Genomic DNA, 21,872 nt, shown 5'->3' on the forward strand with positions numbered 1-21,872 from the left:
CTTTTCTTTTTTGCACCCTTCCATATTTGTTTTTTTGCCTGCCCGCGGATATTTTTCATCCATGCAAGCCCTACATTTTATTATTGTTTGTTTTTTTCTCTATAAAAAATTCTAAAAACAGATAGGCAAATCTAGTAACAAGAATTCTCGGACTTGTCGTTTGATGTCTTTCATCTTTGTTGAGGATTTCTTTACTTTTCCCCTCCTTGATTATACGAGTCTGATCAGATATATATTAACCTTTCCCTGTCAGCTTTCTCTAACTTGAGAACTTTGATTAAGAGCCCGAGTTTTTCACTTGACTCCTTATATTTGCTTCATCGTTTGATAATCTCCAACCTTCTTAACAGCTGAATGAAACGGACAATAAGATTTCGCCACTGATTTGTTGTAAATTGTTTTCTAATCATTTGACAAAAGATTATCTGGGGAATTATACATATCGTTGAATAAATAAAATACGCATGTCTAATATTTGGAATCCATCTTATTTATCTACAAGCTCTTTTGAGCTCCACAACCCAAAAAGTATTTGGGATTGGAACATGAAAGATCTTCCATCCGGATCTTCATCATGTGGTTCTGCTACTTCGGCCTCCAGAAGAAATTCATCGAGAATCTCATTTGATGATGGTTTATCTTCTGAAAGCTCTGAAAACTTTGAGATGATGAAGCTTATTCCAGACTTATGGTCTGATTCTAGGCGTGATATTTATGGTAATTACTCACCAGGTCCACAACATGTTATGAACCAAGCCGCTCATTTTAAATTCACAAATTGTATGCCTACTCGTCATAGTCAGTCTTTTGGAAATATTAGAAAGGAAACATCATCTCAGCCTTTTGTTAGAGAGAGATATCCATCTCTTGCAGGAAATGGCTGGGGTATTTCATCTACTCTTCCAAGAGGTAATTCGACTCCAAGTATCGCTACGAGTACATTTTCGTACCCATCCAGTCCTCTGCAGGAACCTTTGCGTTTGAATGATGGAGCTATCTACTATAACAATAATGCTAATCATAGTATAGTTTGTCACCCACCTCAGTCCACTGTTTCGTCATCCATGACAAGAAGTGACGCTCCTTTGGAGAAACATGAAGATTCTTCTATGATCAGATCTTATCCTTTAACTGAAGAAAATTTAAGCTTGTTGGGTCAGCAAACCTCCCAGATTACTGAGAATGATCTCCCATCTCCTTCAGATGCAGAAACTTCGGTTGATAGTTGTTCTTCGATTCCTGCGCTAGTTGATCGCGAGAAGAAGAGTATCTCTGGATCTTCTGCTATTAGAAGCGGTAGTGTTGGTAGCAAGGCGAGATCGCATAAGACCAGCAGCTCGCGTGATTCCTTCAGAAGCAAGAAGAAGGATAATCAACTTTATAAGACTGAAATGTGCGTTCAGTTCCAAAGGAATGGTTACTGCCCTTATGGCTCTAAATGTCAGTTTGCACATGGTGAGCAGGAGCTGAAGAGGATTAAGAGATGTGAAAATTGGAAGACGAAGCCTTGTATTAATTGGATGAGGACGGGAACTTGTCGTTATGGTAAGCGCTGTTGTTTCAAGCATGGGGACGAAGACAATGGAACGCAGCTTGTCAACGAACCTCCACCAGCCATCGTCATGAAGAAGATATCTATGAAACTATCCCAGAAAGGATACTATCATTCTTCATGAAAAATGATAATATTTTCTAAAAGGTATCCATCGGTGTACCTGATAACAATTTTTAATGCTATCATGGTTTTATCAAGTAATAGCCTGATGGATTGTCCCTAAAAATTTAACATCTTTGCTTATACTATGTCAGTTGTTGGTCAACTGGCTTACTTTTCTCAAGCATCTTTCCTTTTACAGTGACATTACTAGGGCTGTTTTCAGTCAATGTTTCATTTCGTCAACTTCGAGAGGTTTTTTAGTTTTAAGATCTTTCTCCTGGATATATGGTTTTTACCTAGGAATACTGCTTTCTTTTCTCATTTGTGTTTATGTTGTTTGCCGGTATATTTATTGAATGTTAATTTCGGATTGTCTTATTTAATTGCTTGAAATAGTTTGGTATTAATAACAGCACTGTTAATGTGGTTAGTTGCATTGTAAATGACAGATAACTACCGCCGTCGCGACGATAAAGTATTGTACAGAAAAACATGAGTCGAGGTTCAAAAATTTGGAACGTACCATTTTTATAAACAAGCTGTCTTCTGCTTTAATAAGAGGTTGAGGATAATCCGGCAGTTTAATTGCATACGACCTGCTTTGTATGATTATGTCAGAGTTTCAAAGAAAATTGTTTCAAAATAAGCTTGCAAAGGCTGAAAAGAGCTTGGGACTTAATTTTTCGGAAGCTGTAGATGATGTTGATAACTATGGTAATTCAGAAGATTCATTTGGTGAATTAGCGCCATTGCCGGGTGTGGGAGCACTCGGATCACATTCATTTCATCATAAAACAAGGTTGGCAGCCGAAAGTGAGAATGTGTTCGTTCAGAATCTTCCGAAGTGGGGGGATTTCTTTGACTGTAACGACATTTACAGAGATCCTAACAGTGGATATTGTTTTCAAACATATTATTCGAAACCCATAATCAATGATACTATTGAAGATATAAATAATAATCCTGTTATTTTCATTTCTCATCATGGTGCTGGTTCATCTGGATTAACTTTTGCAAAACTTACACAGTCGTTGAAAAAGCAGTCTAAGCTTCAAGGATACAATGGTACCCCAGGATTGTTTACTTTTGATATGAGAGGTCATGGAACTACCAACCGAATTAATAGTACTGAGAGTCAGAATTACTCTATGTCAATAGACCAGTTGTGCTATGATTTTGAATTTGTATTGAAGCAGTTTTATATTCAACATTTTTCTAAGAGTGATGTCATCCCCAGCTTATTTCTCTTGGGCCATTCTTTAGGAGGTGCTGTTTTAACCAAAGTTGTTTATGAAGAGCAGCATATGTTAAAATATAACAGAAAGGCAAATTCTACATCTAAAAGAAAGTCTCTGGATTTGCCGTTACCTGAAAGTATATTCAATTGCATAAAAGGGCTTATTATGATTGATATTGTGGAAGACACTGCAGTGAAAGCTCTTAGCTCGATGCCAGCTTATCTAAGAGGTGTTCCAAAAAGCTTTCCTTCCTTAAAAAGTGCGATTGATTGGCATATTTCAAGTGGATTAATACATAACCGGAAAAGTGCGATAATTTCTGTGCCACCCTTGGTTTACAGGCGAGATAAATCGGGACAGGGACCGTATTGTTGGGTCACTGATCTTTCTAAGACGGAAAAGGGATGGGCAAGTTGGTTCACTGGGCTCTCTTCTAATTTTATCAGTATAGGCAACTCTGTCTCAAAAATGCTTATTTTGGTCAATAATGATTATCTCGATAAGGATTTAATGATAGGCCAAATGCAGGGTCGATACCAATTGACGGTTTTCCACAACTCTCAACTGCAACTCAAAAATACATTGACTACACAGACTAAAACAATTTGCAGCGAAGACTCTGATGAACTGGGTCATTTTGTCCATGAGGATATTCCCGATAAGGTTTCCATCAGCCTTCTGGAATTTGTTGAAAGAAACGATTATGAGGATCTGAGTCGCAGTCAAAATCCTTCCGTAAGCTCGAAAATTGATTTATTGAATAAGTTGAATAAAAAATGGGGCATCAAAAAATGATATCCGACCAATTAACCGCCTAATTAGCATTACTTAAGTATGAATTATGAATTATTTTAATGTCACCGCTTATTTTTTTTTTTAAAGTAAGACGTTTTTTTAGCAGCTTTAAAACGAATAATTGAACTTAGATAAATTTATTTTAATCAACTTCAGAAGGATCCACCTCCGAACAGTTGTTGTTTTTCTTGTAAGTATTGATCTTCTCTAAAACGTTACTAATCTTATGTCTAGCCCATGGAAAAGCTGGATTGATCAAAAATGGTCGTAAATCAAATCTGTGATCATCCGGTGAGTATTGTTCGGCGTGGTATGATGGTGTACTAACAGTTTGCTTGTGACGATTAACAGCATAGTACCAGAAAAAGCTTTCGACTTTTTGAGCTGTTTCCTCTGGTGTTTTCTTTCCATGCCATAAATGAAGAAGCTTCATGAACATAGAGTATGGACCACATTTGTCAATCTTACGAAGACGCCCTAGTATACCAAGTTCTTCATACGTAAAGCCCATGTCTGCTTCATCCGATTGGACATGAGTATCTGTGATAGGTTCCAACTCGGCGGTAGGTGTTGCATCAACAAACTCCTGGAGCACTGGAAGCTCGAAGTTAATCCTAGCCCACTTTATAAAACGGATAAGATCAACCTTTGAAATACTTCCAATAGGGTTGATATCAGCGGAGGAGCAGTCATATTTAGTAAGATAGCCTCTAAGTTGTTCATCAACATTGGCAGATCCCAGAACAAGAAGTCCACCCGAATTACCGCCACTTCTAACACCGGAACGAATCCATGGTAACAATTGAGCAAACAAATAAGCGAGCACCATTCTCATTCTGGCCTGTATATTTTGTAAAGCTAAATTCTCAACGTTGGATCCGCCGAAAACTTTATAGATTGGTCTCTTTCCTGTCGTCACCTCAAACATATTCACAATAGCATTGACTATGGTATCCATATTTAGATCAATGTGATACGAACCAATTTTTTCCGCCAATATCTTTGACCTCTTACGTGTCTCAGTTGACGAATTCTTGGTTCCCATGTAGCATGTGTGAAATACCCTACTAGCAAGCTCCTGTGGAGTTTGCGGAATCCAATCAGAGTTTTCTGGATAGCCAGCAACTTCTCTCGCATCCTTAATTACCTGTTTGTTACCATGTGCACAGTTTGACACGACAAGTCGACACATAGAATGGACAATTACAGCAGTCGCGCAACTGTCAATTCCACCACTAAGAGGCAAAAAAAATCCAACTGCATGGCATCTTCTAACATAGTCCCAGAGCCAACAGGCTGGACCGTATGCAATTTCCTCTTCTGGCTTATGATAATGGATCTCACGTGGTTGTGTGGGACACACGTTAGGGTTGAAGTTAAGAGTGTCTGGTGATAGTTCAAGTGATGTATGAACTCTTTCATATGTGGGTGAGACCCGGCTCTGCAAACCATGGGATATAATACTCCTATATGATCTGACATCCTCTAAATCAACAGTTGCAGTAATAACTTCCACGTCGTCAAGTGAAAATTGTTTACCTTGAGCAAGAACTTGTCCATTGAGAACGATTAAGGAGCATCCATCATAATATAGTCTGTCCCCATCGCATCCCTTCTGATTAGAGTAAAGATAAAGTCCACCACATTTTCTTGTCGCCTCTGTAATAAGTTGCATTCTGGTATCTAGCTTTCTTAATTCATGATGTGATCCAGACGAATTTGTGATGATTTCAACTCCATCAAGACACATGTCAATATGAGGGGCGTCAGGAGTAAAAAGCTCCTCACATGTCTCAGCACCAATAACGGTATCTTTCGTTGCAATGACCATGTCACCAAACTGAACTATTCCATGTTCGGATGGATCTTGGTGACTAATATTTTGAACAATTCTAGGTAACTGGAAGTTCTCCACGTATCGAGGTTTCAACCATGGAGTAAAGTATCTCATTTCCCTATAATTACCATCATTTGCTAAAAATAACTTTGGCCTGATTAGCAAAACTTTTCCATCGTACGAAAGCACACGACAATTATAACGCTTGTTTTTGTGAATGATTGGCATACCTATGTCCAAAAGAATTCCGTACGTCTCTTCGTTAGCAAGAATCTGGGAATACATTTCCCAGGAGTGTAAGTATACGTCATTTTCCAAAAAATGATCTAGACAACCGTATCCTGGAATTTCAAGCTCTGGTCCAACACGAAGTCTGGCTCCTCTTTCCTTAGCTATCTTAATCGACTCGAGAATACGATCTCTGTTTCCTTCAAAATCAAGTGCCCATTGGTTGAGGGAGCATGTAGCAACTGTAACGTAATGCGGCATAGCAATGATACTGATAATAAATTCAGCTGTATATATTATATTTTCAAGAATTTAAACAATACCCCCTAAGAAGATGTTAAATAATGGCTGCGTTAAGTGTATATTCCATTCTTTTTAATTTTTTATCGAGTGTTCAATTTTTGCTTGTTAGTAATTACTTTCTGCAGCTACTTTTATCTTTTTCGAGGTAATACTTTACGTAATTTAATGTATCCTTGATGGATAAGGGTGCACAGTTATTTTTGTGGTTCATATAAGTTCGTAATTGATCAATGTTTTGAATAAAATTACATTATACACAGTTATTAGAGTAAAGGTCAATAGCAAATTATTTTGAACTCCGTCTTAAAGACATCACGCGCCTCCCAACAGCATCCATTGCATTTTTTAATGAAGTTGAACTATGTGGTGTTGATTCTTCTGGTGATCCAGGTGACGACAAGTCCATATCATTATCTAATTTAGTAATTATTGGAGGAGGCCTTTGAGGCGATTCGTTGTTTACTCCACTTGTCGCATTGGGAGACATAAGCCCCGATGTTAACAAGTAAGGAGTAGACATTCCATTTGTTGACGTTGCACGTTTGGAACTTTTTGCATCACTCGTAGGTGTTGTCACCGCTGAACCAGATGAAGTTCCACTATTTTGAAAACTATGTTGTACGGATCCCGAATCAGTACTCGCATTTTGCTGGGAGTTACTTCCATCACCACCAAACAAGCTTCCTTTTTCCCTTTCCTTCATCTTTTTCATTATTTCAATATTTGTGTTAGCATTCTTTCGAGCTTCTTGAAGTAGCTCTTGTGCCCTTTGAAGTGGAATTGTAGGTGTCATACAAGACGATATTACCGGAACAGTATCATCCATTTCAATGGTAGCCTTCATTAATGCTGCCATCCACTTGCGCATCTCATCTTTACTATCAACTGCAAAGTAATGAACCTTTTGTTGGGTGAATGTTAATCCCTTCCTGCTGCCTGGGGCCGGAGGAACAAGTTTAAAGCAATATCTGCCAAAACCAGCAGTTGCAGCAAAAGCAGCCGTAACTTTGTCCTCTGATTCTATGGCAGGTAAAACCTTATGAGACGTGATATCAATCAGGCCCTTCTCTCTTTTATCCTTCATACTTGCAAAGTAAGCTAAGCGTGTCTTGTTTAAAACAAAAAAGCGCTGTTTCCAGGATCCAATTGACAAATTTCCTCTTTTAAACATCCATCCAGAGCATTCAGCTTTCTTAGCAGCACTATCAGGTGTAATTTGGCGAATTCCCTCCTGAAAGGCGGACGTCTTCATTTTAGATGACCTGTACTGGGTGAGGGATCTGAGGGCAGCGGTGGCTGACATAATTCTTTTACCTGCTGGTTCACGGTCCTTTTGAAGATCCCGTGAACTATGCTCTTTGGCGGAAACTGTACGTCTTTCATTCTGTATTCGATCATTTGCAAAAGTTTCTTGCTGTTTCGTGTTCTGCATTTCTGGATCGTTTTGTGGATCTTGTTGTAACGAATTTTCATGCGGCGCACTTTGTTCTTTCTTGGATGATGAAGGTGCAAATGAAAAGCTGGAAGAGCTCTCTATTTCAGAATCAGAAGTTCCATATGTATCCTTACTCATACCAGTATCCCTCTCGGTATTATCGTTGGCATCATCATAAATTGATGAAGTCTGACCAAATGATCCAGTTCTAACATGACCAGGTTGAACAAGATCAAGTGACGATGAACTCATTCCAACACCAGACAAATAGATATCCGATCCATTCCGTGGATCCAACCGACTCTTGTATTCTGATTGCTTCTTAGGTTGAAACCCTCCAACAGGTTGACTTTCTGATCGTGGTAATGGTGTTCTAGGTTGCGATATAAGTGATGACGCTCGACTGCCATCCATTCTCAAAGCAGGCGTACTAGCAAATCCGGACGACCGCTGAATTTCGGTAGGAGTTGATTCACTAAAACCTGACAGAAATTCTCTTGCGCGAGAATTTGATGGGGACGTATTCGTAAAAGATTGTTGAGTCTCCACCATACTTGCTGGTATGTTTTGTTCTGTATCAGGGTGATTAGGTGCAATACTTGACCTCCTTTTTTTAGCCTGAAGTCGAAGTTCTTCTATTTCCTTATACATCTCAAACCTCGTTCCAAACGATGTTATGTCAAGCTCTTTTAAATAAGCCAATTCCATCTGTATAAGAATCTCTCCATTTATTTTATGTGTTGCAAATTGACCTGCTGACAGTGAATCAAATCCTAGGTCCAAGAACCACCTAGAGACATCTTCTGGTGACCAATTTTCAACTTCCTCTGGGTTCAAAGGTAAAGGCGAATTGGCATCTTGACTTGATAAATTCCCAAGATTTTCTTGTGAATCCGGATGAGCATCTCCATCAATATTCAGTTCAGCCAGTGCTTTATCAATATCATTCAAAGCCTTATGAACGGATGTGTAAACGCTGGCTACATCTCGCGATCCATTGGCTTTAGAGTTTAAGTGATTACCACTACCTCCCGAAAACTCTTTTTGAGACTCCAATTGTGTTCGCCTCTCTAAATCCCTAATCTTCCGAGTAAATTCGGACACGTGTGAATCTTTTGAGTTGTTTGAATTTTGTGAAATGGTGGTAAGTGATTGCTGCTGTTTTGACGGTATCTGATGTAGTAAGCTCTCCTCTGGAACACCAGTTAAATGTTCTGGCTGATTTTGCAGTGGAGAATTTCCTTGAGGCGTAAATCTCCTTGAACGTGAGCGAAGAAGTGACGGCCTGTTTACAGTGCCGTTTGTTGTTTTTTCTCTCGTAAACACTTTAGGATAGAGGCCAACCTTACCCGTCCGCAAATTTTTACCCATATACCAACCATCACCGTATTCACGATCATCGCTTATAAGTTCAATTGCATCACCTTTGTTGATGGTAAGTTCATCGCCGAGACGGGCTTTAAAGTCCTTAATGACTGTATATAACTGGCTCACACTCTGTTCTTGCATATTCGTAAGGATGTATGCTTCTGTTTTAAATAAATCCTCGATAATTAAAGAAAATAGTCCCCTTCTTTTCAATACTAACTCCACGATCGTTAAATTGGCTTCAAAGAAAGATCTTCCAATGAATTTAAATAGTATTGAGTGTTCTGTGATGATGTTTTGAATGGTTGGTTTTTAATTATGAAGTCAACACACCCTTATTTCTCGTGATTATGTTCTTTTTCCCCCCCCCCTTATTAATTTACACTAACTTTCCTGCGGATTTTTGTTATAATTTTGTCCGATGTGGTAAATGATGATGATCTTAAATTAAAATGTACTTAAACTGTGTTAAAGTCTATTCTGCGCTGAAACAGTTAAATTCTCCAGCTACGAGGGGAGAGGGGAAAAAATTACGCCTAAAAAAGTTCCTAAATAATAGCGTCTCAGATTTGCGAATACGTCTCTCATTCAGGGGGTAAAAAATTGATATCTCATGCCTCTAAAAACACATAAACCTGTATCTTTACATCGCTATGTCAGCGAAATAAAGCTGCAATTAGCTTGTGCATTGATATGGGAACTACCAAAGAAGAAGAGGTGAACACGAAAGGTAAGCGCAGCAAAAAAATATCGGAAGACGCTTGCACTCGCGGCGGGACTCGAACCCGCAATCTCTTGATTAGAAGTCAAACGCGCTAACCAATTACGCTACGCGAGCATCTCCGACAGTGTAAATGGTCGGACTGAAGGTAACAAAATATTATTTTCAATAACCTGAAGTGTAAGGATTCTTTAGATGATTACCAAATCCGTCTAAAGATATATAATAGATTAATTAGATTCTTCTCTGATACTTCTCGTATCTTTCTTTCTTCAGATTTCTTTCCATCCTTCTCTCATTACCAGAGGGTAAGGACCTCTATTTATATTAAATGGAAATGACACATTTCCCGAAATTAATTATTATTTTACTAATATCAGTTCATGACAACGGAAGACACTTTCCCTCCTCGGGAAACGTTCGTCAGTCATTTACAATGGCATGGACTGTCCCCGTCCATCCTTTAACCAGAAGTCAATTCTCTTGACTTAATTACTATTGTTAATTAGCTCATAGTTATTTTAAACATGAAATTAATTCATCTCTCGCGTGACTCTTATTTCGGACCAAGTCAGAATATTTCTCACTCTCCCTTTCCTTATTGGGAACAGTGACTTTCAATTATTTCTCTGGCTTTAAACCAATAGGTTCTTGGTTTGACCCCTTACATTACCGCCGTTTTTTAGAAAAATCGTCCTCGATTTATAAAACTTTATTCACTATAGACATATATATCAATAATCACTGCCTATCTGTGTAACCCTCAGGAGGGCTACCAACTTCATTCGTTGTAGGAGGATCGGTGAGATACTTCTGTGCATCTCGGATCATTTTCAAGTTCTCAAATAAATTGTTCTGATGGACTGCGTCCAATAAGTCAAAGTACGTCATAGGTATTGTGCTGGCATGTTCTGGATCGCAATCCTGCCAATAGACGTCGTAGGTCTTCTTATCATAGTCAATACCTGCTATACCAATAATTTCAGAAAGTCTGTCTCGAACTTCGAGATCAGTGTGCGGAGGTTCTTTGGGGTAAATAGCATCTTGCTTTAAGTATGGTTTAAACCATCGTACATTCATAGTCCTATTTTGGTAAGGTTGGATCTGAATATCAATTTCAAAAGTGTTCGGCCCCTTGGGTCTCACTATCTTAAAAGGTCCATAATAGACTGGTAAAATTTTTTGGTACCGCCGCTTAATACCGAAAGCGTTGCGGTTGACTAAGACATAGTCACCAACCTTAAATGTATGATCACGTACATGTCGATTATACTGAGCTTCTTGCGAGTGTTGCGACTGGACGATGTTATCTTTAACCTGTCGACCAATTAATTCAAGTCGTCTCACAAAGTCTTCTGCTCTAGGACTGTAACGGTTTGAGTCAATAATATCAGCGGAGATATGAGCTGGAGAATCAGGATTATATCCTTGAGCAACGTAAAATGGACTATAACCTGTCGAATTCTGAATAGCACTATTATAGGCAAACTCTGCCATGGGTAAAATCTTATCCCAATCATTCAAAGCATTTCGTGCTAACTCTCTAATAAGAGTATCAAGTATCTGGTTAACTCTTTCAGTTTGACCATCAGTCTGTGGGTGATTAGTAGTAGACATTAACGTATTCGTTCCCACTAATCTAGTAAATGTGTGCCAAAATCTATTGACAAATCTTATATCCTTATCAGAAACAAGCGTAGTTGGAAATCCATGTAATCGGTAACTTTCTCTAACAAACAATTGCGCACAGCGTTCCGCATCAAGATTATCATCTGTCGGAATAAAATGTGCCATCTTCGAGAAACGATCAATGATCACCATAATCATATTATGATTTCGTGGGTTCTAGGTAAACCGGTAACAAAATCCATACTAACATCTGTCCAACGTCCGTTTGGCACAGGTAGTGGATGAAATAGCCCAAATGGCTTTTGAGTGGTTGTCTTATTGCGAGCGCAAACATTGCAAGCTCCACAGAATTTCTTAACCTGTCGTAACATATTAGGCCAATAGAACATGTCAGATAGTGACAAATATGTCTTCCAATAACTAAAGTGTCCTGCAGACGGAGAATCATGACATTGTCTCATTAGTCGATCGCGGATAATCTTATCATTAGGTATTACTAACCTGTGTTCCCCATTTACGCTGGGTGAGAAGTAAAGTAGCTTATTCCTATACAGGAAATGTTTAATATAGTTCCGAATAAGTGGACTAGGTGTCTTATGGTCTTTCAAAGTGTTATAAACCTCTGCAAACTTCGTATCTGCTGAGTATCCTGCTATAATATTTTTCTTAAGAGCTGAGTTCCAACGGTTTAATACCAATGTAGCGAGTTGCTGATCAACTGCTGCTTTCTTTAGAACTGCTGATAAGTCAAAGTAAGCGATAGAAGCTAAGGTGACCTCACTGTCATCCATGGGCTTTAATAACGATAAGTTTGGATACCTGGATAATGAATCAGCCGCTGTATTTGTCTTACCTTTAATATATTCAATTTCAAAATCGAATCTTGTAAGAAAATCTAACCATTTCGCAACTCTCATCTGAGACATGGAATTTTGATATTTCACATATTTCAAGCTGCGATGGTCGGTCTGAATAATAAACTTTTTATCCATCAAGTAATAACGCCATGTTTTTAATGCTTCAACTATAGCTAAAAATTCACGCTCGTAGATCGAATAACGCATCTGAGCTGGTAGTAATTTCTTTGAACCATAAGCAATGACACCACGAACTTTTCCTTCGGGGTCTAGTTGTTCTAAGACATAGCCTAGCGCTGTCCCGCACGCGTCGGTGTGGATTCTAAAAGTGTAGTCTCGATCCCATATTGGATGAACTAATAAAGGCGCTGTAATTAAGGCTTGCTTAAGTTTTTCGAAGGCTTGTATCTGTTTATCATACCAAGTCTCGTTTCCTGCCACATAATTATGTAATGGAACGGCTATCTTCGAATAGTCTTTGATAAATCTGCGATAAAATCCGGTGAGACCTAAAAACGATTGAACATCTTTCTTGCTCTGCGGCATAGGCCAATTTTTAACGACTTCGATCTTCTCAGGATCAGTCTTAATTCCATCCGGAGAAATAATAAAACCTAGAAATTTTAATTGCGAGAAGAAAAACTCACATTTGCGCTTTTTCGCGATAAGGTGATTCTGTCTTAATAACTCTAAAACCTTTTTCACATGGCCAAAGTGTTCTTCAACACTCTGCGAATAAATCAATATATCGTCAATGTAGACCTTCACAAATTTCGAAATGTAAGGCTGTAACACATTATTCATCATTCTCTGAAACGTTGACGGTGCGTTCGTAAGTCCAAAAGGCATGACAATCCATTCGAAATGCCCGGAGTCCGTAGAAAATGCAGTCTTTTCAATGTCTTGTTCAGCTATCCTGACCTGATAGTAACCTGACATAAGATCTAGTTTCGAATAAACATTCGCTGCTCCCAAGTCTGTAGTAAGACGCTCAATGTCGGGAATCGGAAACTTATCTTTAATAGTATTTTCATTCAAGGCTCTGTAATCAATACACAAACGTAATGAGCCATCTTTCTTCTTAACAAATAACACTGGACTATTAAATGGACTAACGCTTGGGCGAATAAATCCCTGGCGCATAAGCTGAGAAACTTGCCGAGTCAACTCTTCTAACTCTGCATGAGATAATTTATATTGCCGACGATAAGCTATTTTATTCGGCTCTTGAAGAATAATTCTATGCACAAGACTTCTACTTGGCGGTAGATCTGTAGGTAATTCATCTGACACGACATCTGAAAACTCGTTCAAGATCTGTTCTCTATAGCTATCTAAGCCTTTAATCTCTTCTTCCGGAGAAATAGAAGTATTCTCTGTAGTAAGTGTCTGAATATATAGCATTCGAAAATCGCTATCTTTAGATCTGATTTCCTTCTGGAATTGCAGATAATTTAATACTGGCACATCTGTGCTTTCTGATTCGGAAACATTAGGTACGCCTATCTTGTTCCAATCAATATATTGCTGGTACTTTCTAATAAAAGGTAGACCGAGAAACGTGTCTCGCGTCGGAATATCAATAACATAAAACGAAATAGAAACATTCAATTCAATACTTAGACTAAGACATAAATTTAACTTAATAGATCCTTCAGTCTTTAAAATATGTCCCACAGCACTAACCTCAAGAGGTAGGCCTGGATCTAACATATTCAGTAGATCAAAATCTTTAAGAACTTGTAACGAAATAAAATTGGCAGATGCTCCTGAGTCTAAAATAACCTCAGTAGTATATTTGCCGTTAACACAAACAGGAATTTTAGGCCTTGTGGCCGTCACAGGATCTGAAATATCCGTGAGCATCAAGGAATCATGTCCTTCTTTTAACCGCTCTGGTAAGAGTGTATCCATCTTCTGTTTTGTCGACTTTTCTGCCTCACTATCAATAACAAACACACTTTCCTTTCCCTTTACATCTAAATCAGGGGATAATTGTGGACCATTTGACTCTTGCGTCACCTCAACTATACGATCCGTTACAGCTGAGTTTAATGATTTAACCGTTCCGGCATTGGTGCTCCTGGCTGGTCCTCATAATTTGGTTGGCCGTTATTCATATTAGCGTCCATGGAATTCAAATCCTGACGGTTACCCCAAGTATTAAAGTTGCGCTGGTTATTATAGTTTGAGCCATTGCGCTGATTGTTGTAACCGGAACCGTTGCGTTGGTTATAGCCACGGTTGTTGTTCCCATTAGCTTGAAAGTTCTGCTGAGGGTTGCCAGATGGGTTACCCTGGTATTGATTTGGGTTTCCCTTAGAGTGCCGATTGTTTTTGTAAGGGAACTTAGAGTTTCGGTTGCCCTTATGGAAACCATTGTTGTTTCCATTTCTCACATTCTTCCCGTTGCCCTGGTTTCTGCCTGAATTGTGATTACTTCTTCCATACGTCTGTTGGGACTGAGCATGAAGGCTAGCTTCGCAGTCTGTTGCCATAGCAATTACCGTGCTCAAGTCTTCGTTCGCAGGGTCCATGCGGTTAGCCACGTCAAATCGAATTTCCTCCCGAAGTCCTTGAAGGAATTTCCAAACCACATGTAAAGGTGATGACATAAGTCTTTCGTCCTTGTCAAGGCGAGCCTGGAATTCGTCTGCATATCTTGTGACAGACCAGTCTCCTTGGTACGCGTCAAAAAAGTGCATGCAGTGAAATGTTGCATTCTTCGCGTTTTCTGGGTGCAAACTTGTCCAGGAAGGCTTTCTTCAATTTCTCGTAATCTTCACTATCAGTTGGGTTGTTCTTCACATAAAGCCTATTCCACTTCGCAGCGCGTCCTCTAAAACTTCTAATCAAAAGAAACCTTTTCTTCTCTGGTGCTGCTTTCGTCAACTTGCCCCACTCCTCAATGTTAGAGACCAAAGTGTGCACGTCCGCTTCAACATCCGGACCTTTTGCATCAAACGTCTGATTTGGAACAAGAGTGTTCTCCGACATGTTAGCTGGTGGAGGAGGTGGTGGGAGAGGTGCCTCAACTTCCTCAATTTCCTTGTCTTTTTCTTGGTTGCTCATGTTGCCTGTTGCTGGATTGTTGAATCTTTACCGATGCTACCAAATGTAAATGGTCGGACTGAAGGTAACAAAATATTATTTTCAATAACCTGAAGTGTAAGGATTCTTTAGATGATTACCAAATCCGTCTAAAGATATATAATAGATTAATTAGATTCTTCTCTGATACTTCTCGTATCTTTCTTTCTTCAGATTTCTTTCCATCCTTCTCTCATTACCAGAGGGTAAGGACCTCTATTTATATTAAATGGAAATGACACATTTCCCGAAATTAATTATTATTTTACTAATATCAGTTCATGACAACGGAAGACACTTTCCCTCCTCGGGAAACGTTCGTCAGTCATTTACAATGGCATGGACTGTCCCCGTCCATCCTCCTTTAACCAGAAGTCAATTCTCTTGACTTAATTACTATTGTTAATTAGCTCATAGTTATTTTAAACATGAAATTAATTCATCTCTCGCGTGACTCTTATTTCGGACCAAGTCAGAATATTTCTCACTCTCCCTTTCCTTATTGGGAACAGTGACTTTCAATTATTTCTCTGGCTTTAAACCAATAGGTTCTTGGTTTGACCCCTTACAGACAGTGTAAATGGTCGGACTGAAGGTAACAAAATGTTATTTTCAATAACCTGAAGTATAAGGATTCTTTAGATGATTACCAAATCCGTCTAAAGATATATAATAGATTAATTAGATTCTTCTCTGATACTTCTCGTATCCTTTCATATCTCTTATCTCATAGCTCTCTATGAATCATTCTATTCATTCATTATTCTATCTAATAACTTATCTTTTCAATCTCCCTTTCTAGAAAAATAACTAAATCATAATCTAACCTTGCCTCTGTATCAAAGGAGGGCAAGGGCGCATATTTATATTAAATGGAGAATGACACTTCTTCCATTTCTCTCTTCCAATTTCATACAATAACAAATTATATGCCAAAGAGGAATCCATCCTGTTTGGGAACATCACATTATGTGAATTCAGCATAACCCGCGATCATGCAAAAACCTGTTGTTTTGCATATGCAGTCGCCACACGAATATTAGTCAGTTTATTCCGATGTAGCTCTTTCTTATTGTCTTTCGGATCACTATCCTTTCAGTACGCTTTATTTCTTATTCGCGCTTCTCATAAATTATTTCGGAAACTATTTATATCTTTCCGTGTTACCTAATCAGGTAAATGAATTCATTAATATTTTATCTGGCTTTAAACCAATATGCGCTTGGCTTGACCCCTTACAGACAGTGTAAGGGGTCTGCTTTGATTTGAACCTAAATTATCTTAGATTATGTAAGTACAAAGTGATTTGTGTGTTTGTTTTGCAGTGTTGAATCAAACCACTAAAAGATGAAGTATTGTATGTTGTAAAATAGTGTTTTTAGAATGTTATGATGTAATTTAAGTAAGTGCGGAAGTAATGTATAATGAAATAATCTGTCGGAGTTAAGAGAGACCTTATGAGTTACTCCCGGGCTTTAGCTATCAAACTCCTTCTTTAATAGAACTAATAAGAACCTAGCAGTCGGGGAGATTCAGACAATTGTAAGGTCGGTTACCTAAGTGGGTGGATATAAATGTACCAAGTGGTCTGTGTGATAATGTTAATGCCTTTAACATTCTAACAATTGTGTATGTGTCACCATAGAAGAAAATGAATTTACTTCCTTTACTCTGTTACCATCAAAGTGGAGTCGAACTAGTTGTATTGCAAAATAGGCTATCGGGTCTCGTCCCTTCGTAGAAGAAACAAGTTATATAAAAAGAGGTAAAGTAAAGTAAAAATAAAAAGGAAAATAAAGTGAGGTAATCATACATAATAAAAAAAAAAGATTTAATTCTCAGAAACAGAATTATGATCGCGCATAATTATTTTTCTGCTGATTCCCTAACATACACAGTTAGTGCATTTTATCCAGGATTGTCTCTATTAGATATTATTCTAAATCTTCGTTATTTTAGAATAAGTTCAGATCTCAAAACAAATAAATCTAATGACATATAATAATAGATTACCTAATACTAGGTAATATTCTCATATGTCCGACATAATCAACTAGTTTGTATTCACTAGGATATAGATAAAAGCACCCCTTTGTATATGTTTATAATTTGAAGTGTTATTATATTTATTTTAATGACTTGTTTTTTATTTGTTTTGTTTGTTTTTCTTATTTTTATCTTCTTGTTATATTTTCTCTTATTCTTATCTCTGTTCTTCTTATTCTCTTTTTCTAAGCTGTTGCTTCTTCTTTCTTATCTTCATCTTGAGTTTTCCAAAAAGGCTAAATACTCATTTAATATTTTCTCGTTTTTCTGCTTAATAAAATATTTGCATCTCGTCGTCCAATTTTAATAAATAATTCGCTCATGTTGCTTCGCTCATAAGATTACCTAACCATTTGGATAACACGTGACTTTTCCTTGTTCGATCCCTCACAGAAAGTTTATGTGACACATCTATATAAGACATTATACTATTTACTCTAACATTATAACAGTTGTTTGGCTTTTTGTTTGGCTTTTTGTTTTTTCAAGAGGTTAATAAAATATTATATATTTTATGATATCAAATAATGTTTGAGTTATATTATTTTACCGCTTATGTAAATGAAAATTTCAAATATATGAAACGTTTACTTAATATCCTGCGATTATGTACTCTAGTATCTATATATTTAGTGATCAAAATCTGTTTGTAAGCAGTGCAGATTTAAAACGATAGTTGTTGAGGAAATTTCTGATTATGTTGTTTTACGTTGACCTTTTAGAAAAATATGAAGATTATTATGTCAAAATAATGCTGCCTTTAAACAATGGTACCCTCATTAACAGAAATGTTATGATTATAAACTTTGCATACGAGTACAAATATTAAGTGTGGATATTCCCTTGTTTTCCACTCAAGCATGTACAGTATATATATATCATAATAAAATTCAAATACTATATTACGTTTGGTACTATTTACTTTAGCATATGATACATACACAAAATTTAAAACATGCTGTCAGAATTATGAGAGACCTTCAGAGTTACTTCCGGGCCTTAGCTGTCAAACTCCTTCTTTAATAGAACTAATAAGAACCTAGTGGTCGGGGTGATTCAGACAATTGTAAGGTCGGTTACCTAAGGGGGTGGATATAAATGTACCAGGTGATGTGTGTGATAATATTAATGCCTTTAACATTCTAACAATTATGTATATGTCATCACATAAGAAAATAAATTTACTTCCTTTACTCGGTCAACATCAAATGGATTCAAACCAGATGTATTGCAAAATGGATTATTGCGTCTTGTCCCTTCGTAGAAGAAACAAGTTATAAAAGAGGTAAAGTAAAGTGAAAGTAAAAAGGAAAATAAAGTGTAATCATACATAATATAGAAAAAAAGTTTAATTCTCAGAAGCAGAATTATGATCGCGCATAATTATTTTTCAGCTGATTCCCTAACATCATACACAGTTAGTGCATTTTATCCATGATTGTCTCTATTAGATATTATTCTAACATCATACACAGTTAGTGCATTTTATCCATGATTGTCTCTATTAGATATTATTCTAAATCTTCGTTATTTAGAATAAGTTCAGATCTCAAAACAAATAAATCTAATGACATATAATAATAGATTGCCTAATACTAGATAATATTCTCATATGTCCGACACATGCTTTCACGCACTATAGTCTAAATCGTTTTTCTACTTTATGTCATTCTGATAAAGTGCTTCACAATATAACTAACTTAATTACACTTTAACGATAATGAAGTAAAGAAGGCACGTTTATTTTCTTCCATGATGGTGCATTCAAAACTGCTTAAAGATAACATCATGACACAACCATTTGGAATATTTGTATCCACTTATATGAAATAACTGATCTTACAATTATCTGAACCACATTAACTGCCATGCTCTTGTTATTTAGTTAAAAGCAGAGTGTGATGGATGGCAAAGATCTGGAGTAACTCATAATGACTCTATTAACTCAGACACAGAAATAATGAAGTAATCAACTAGTTTAAAAAAATAAATTAGAACTTGAATATCCATGCCATCCCCACACGTTCATATTTTAAAGTACCGTTGAAGCAATGAACAAAAATATTATAGTATACTTTCAATTTAATACACTGAGCTGTTGTATGTTGCTGTATTTACTTTCTTGTATATGATCCATCTTTTCGTTATTATATTGAGCATGTGAAGATATCGCTCTACATTGAGCTAATAATTATTTTTATAATTATTCGTACGGAGATCTTGTATGGAGATCTGAACCCGATAATGATCTAAAGTGATTTCAATTGAAGACAACATTGAACGAAACATACCGATTGAGTATACAGGTAGAGAAAGACACCAATAATATAAATTCGAATGAGAGAGAAATGTAAAACATAGAAGCCGACGAAACATTAACTATAAATTATGAACTAATGAGTAATGTGACTCCGCTCCCATCGTGCAGTTGGCCAAGTATACTGCAAATAAATCTTTTCGCAGAGAATACAATCAATAAGTGCTTTACCAAGAGTCACCACTGAATTTACCTCAAGATGTTTCAAAATAGTGGGACGGCGATTACACATATAATTTATTACATTGTATTCGATTAGAATCATCATCGTTCAAAATACAGGACGGATCAGAAAAAATTAAAAGCTCCGGAGAATTAACCAGCATACAAAACAAAATAATTTATTGATAAATTTATTTTAGAATGTCCCTAACCAAAGAAAACCAACTCTGCTAGTTACAACATGAAGTAGCGATGGTGCAAAAATTACAAATGTTGAATCGTGTGATTCTCAGCAAGTACAAATACATCTTAATTCATATACCATTAAGTAATGATCTTATTCAACATATTCGATAAAACAGAATATTTCAAAACAAAATGAAATAATTCGTTACCATGATTTTATGTCAGAATCTTTTCCGAATCTAAGTTTAACAAAAAGCTCACACATAGTAAACAACCATTCCTGAGATCGAATTTAAAAACTTACTGAATATCGAAATATTCACTTTGAAGCATCCTTTGTAGACGAAGCTGGTTTGGGAAAACCATGCCCTATTTCGGGTGTTTTTGAATAACGAGGAGATGGAGTAAATATGTTAACATAATCACTCATGCTGAATGCTGGCGTCTTATTATTAGCACCCATTGCGAGTTTATTGTTCGGCGTTGCTGGTGAATGAAATTTTGATGTTCCATTTGGAGTTCCCAACAATGGTAACATCGCAGGATTGGAATTTTCAAGACGTGATTGCGATGACAGCACGGCCGAGGGTGTCGAGTATGGAATCGGAAGAATATTTACACTCCTTGGTGGGGTAGATTCGAGGTTAAATGTTGGTGTGCTCGAAAATTGCAATGCCGATGTAGATGCTTTTGGCGTTGAAGGTATATTTATGTAGGAATTATACTCCTTACTGTCTTTATTCGATGTAGTTGTTCTTGCAGGAGAGTTAGACAAGTATAACAACAAATCAGCACCTTCTTCATTGTCATTGATAAATTTTGAGGTGGGAGTAGTGAAATCCTTCGTCTTATTTATAACAGACGCCTTGGGGGTTGATAAAATACCAGCCACATTCGAAGGTGCGGAGGCTCGCTTATTACCATGATAGGACAAACCATGCTTGATTCCACTTGGCGTTTTTATAGAAGGAGTTGTATTTAGGGAGGCAAATTTATTAGGAGGTGGTGTCTGGGGGACGGAAGAGTTCTGCACTGTGGAAGTCTCCGTCGAATTCTGCAGATTTGACAACATGCTAGTCCGCGTAACCACATCATTTGACGCTGAAGGACTGCTTGTAACATAAAAAGGTGACGACGGAATGTTGGCATTCGAACGTGACTTCTTAGTTGGAGATGAGTACGATAGTTCTCTGTCTTCTTTACTCTCACTTTTGGAATGCCTCTTCACGGGTGTAATAGGAAGACTTGCAGCTTCGGAGAGCTTAACTGGGACATTCCTTTTTCGTGCCGATTGGTGTGATATTTCAGGTGGAGGCCCCTTTAATGGTGAAGAGCTTAATTCTGGCGCTAAAACAGCATCAACTGATTCAGGTGCCAATTTCCCTTGACTCACTCTGACCTTTAATCCCGCCTTGAACAAACGCGACTTTAACTGTCTTGTCAACTTGGCGATTCGCACCCTTTTCAGAATTTTCTCCGCTATAACATCTTCTGAAGTTTTTGTAGACACTGAATGATCTACCTTCTGCATTTTCAAAATTGACAATAATTTGTGTCCGAGAAGAAATAAAGTTTGAGATAATAATGCCTTTCAATGGTTAGCTTCTGCCCTTTTCTTGAATTCCTTTGATGACTACTATGTCTATCGATATAAATTAAAAAATAGTAGAGCAATTATTAATGGCTTCCAATGATAAGAAACTGAAGGGGGAGGAAATTTTAGATTTCGTCCGAAACGATCATTCCCAGAAGCTTTTTTGAAAGGAATGGTAAAGAGGAAAAAAAAATTCCTATTAATCCAAAAGCGGAAATAACGCCAAAGCCAAATGTATCTAATTTAGCTGAAAGAAGGAAAAAAAAGCATTTTACGCTGATATCGATTGACAGGGGTTTACTTTTGAAGAAAGAGGGTGCGAGCGAATTTTGACCTTGAAAAACTGAAGTACAGTCGCGGAAGGGATGATAAACATGTGATTTCAGTCATATGACAAGAAAAACGGTGA

The 21,872-nt window shown here is 37.3% G+C and overlaps 5 protein-coding genes and 1 non-coding gene across 6 annotated transcripts; 2 read left to right on the plus strand and 4 right to left on the minus strand.

The window, feature by feature from the left end:
- Window positions 1-464: 464 nt before the first annotated feature.
- BRETT_001126 (uncharacterized protein) lies at window positions 465-1,676 on the plus strand (the record flags this gene model as incomplete). The annotated part of the gene is made up of 1 exon (XM_041279683.1): window positions 465-1,676. The coding sequence occupies one exon, from the start codon at window positions 465-467 to the stop codon at window positions 1,674-1,676; it is 1,212 nt and encodes a 403-aa protein (XP_041137897.1).
- A 592-nt stretch (window positions 1,677-2,268) lies between these two features.
- BRETT_001127 (uncharacterized protein) lies at window positions 2,269-3,690 on the plus strand (the record flags this gene model as incomplete). Its single annotated transcript, XM_041279684.1, has 1 exon — window positions 2,269-3,690. One exon carries the CDS (start codon window positions 2,269-2,271, stop codon window positions 3,688-3,690), a length of 1,422 nt encoding a protein of 473 aa, XP_041137898.1.
- A 142-nt stretch (window positions 3,691-3,832) lies between these two features.
- On the minus strand, window positions 3,833-6,016 carry QNS1 (glutamine-dependent NAD(+) synthetase; the record flags this gene model as incomplete). The annotated part of the gene is made up of 1 exon (XM_041279685.1): window positions 3,833-6,016. The coding sequence occupies one exon, from the start codon at window positions 6,014-6,016 to the stop codon at window positions 3,833-3,835; it is 2,184 nt and encodes a 727-aa protein (XP_041137899.1).
- A 328-nt stretch (window positions 6,017-6,344) lies between these two features.
- On the minus strand, window positions 6,345-9,002 carry BRETT_001129 (uncharacterized protein; the record flags this gene model as incomplete). Its single annotated transcript, XM_041279686.1, has 1 exon — window positions 6,345-9,002. The coding sequence occupies one exon, from the start codon at window positions 9,000-9,002 to the stop codon at window positions 6,345-6,347; it is 2,658 nt and encodes an 885-aa protein (XP_041137900.1).
- Window positions 9,003-9,625: 623 nt separating this feature from the next.
- On the minus strand, window positions 9,626-9,699 carry BRETT_001130. Its single transcript has one exon. It is a non-coding gene; the product is annotated as a tRNA-Arg (tRNA).
- A 10,489-nt stretch (window positions 9,700-20,188) lies between these two features.
- Window positions 20,189-21,400, minus strand: BRETT_001131 (uncharacterized protein; the record flags this gene model as incomplete). Its single annotated transcript, XM_041279687.1, has 1 exon — window positions 20,189-21,400. The coding sequence occupies one exon, from the start codon at window positions 21,398-21,400 to the stop codon at window positions 20,189-20,191; it is 1,212 nt and encodes a 403-aa protein (XP_041137901.1).
- Between the last annotated feature and the right edge of the window lie 472 nt (window positions 21,401-21,872).

The sequence above is a fragment of the Brettanomyces bruxellensis genome, chromosome 8 (assembly GCF_011074885.1).
Source record: "Brettanomyces bruxellensis chromosome 8, complete sequence".
NCBI lineage: Eukaryota > Fungi > Ascomycota > Pichiomycetes > Pichiales > Pichiaceae > Brettanomyces > Brettanomyces bruxellensis.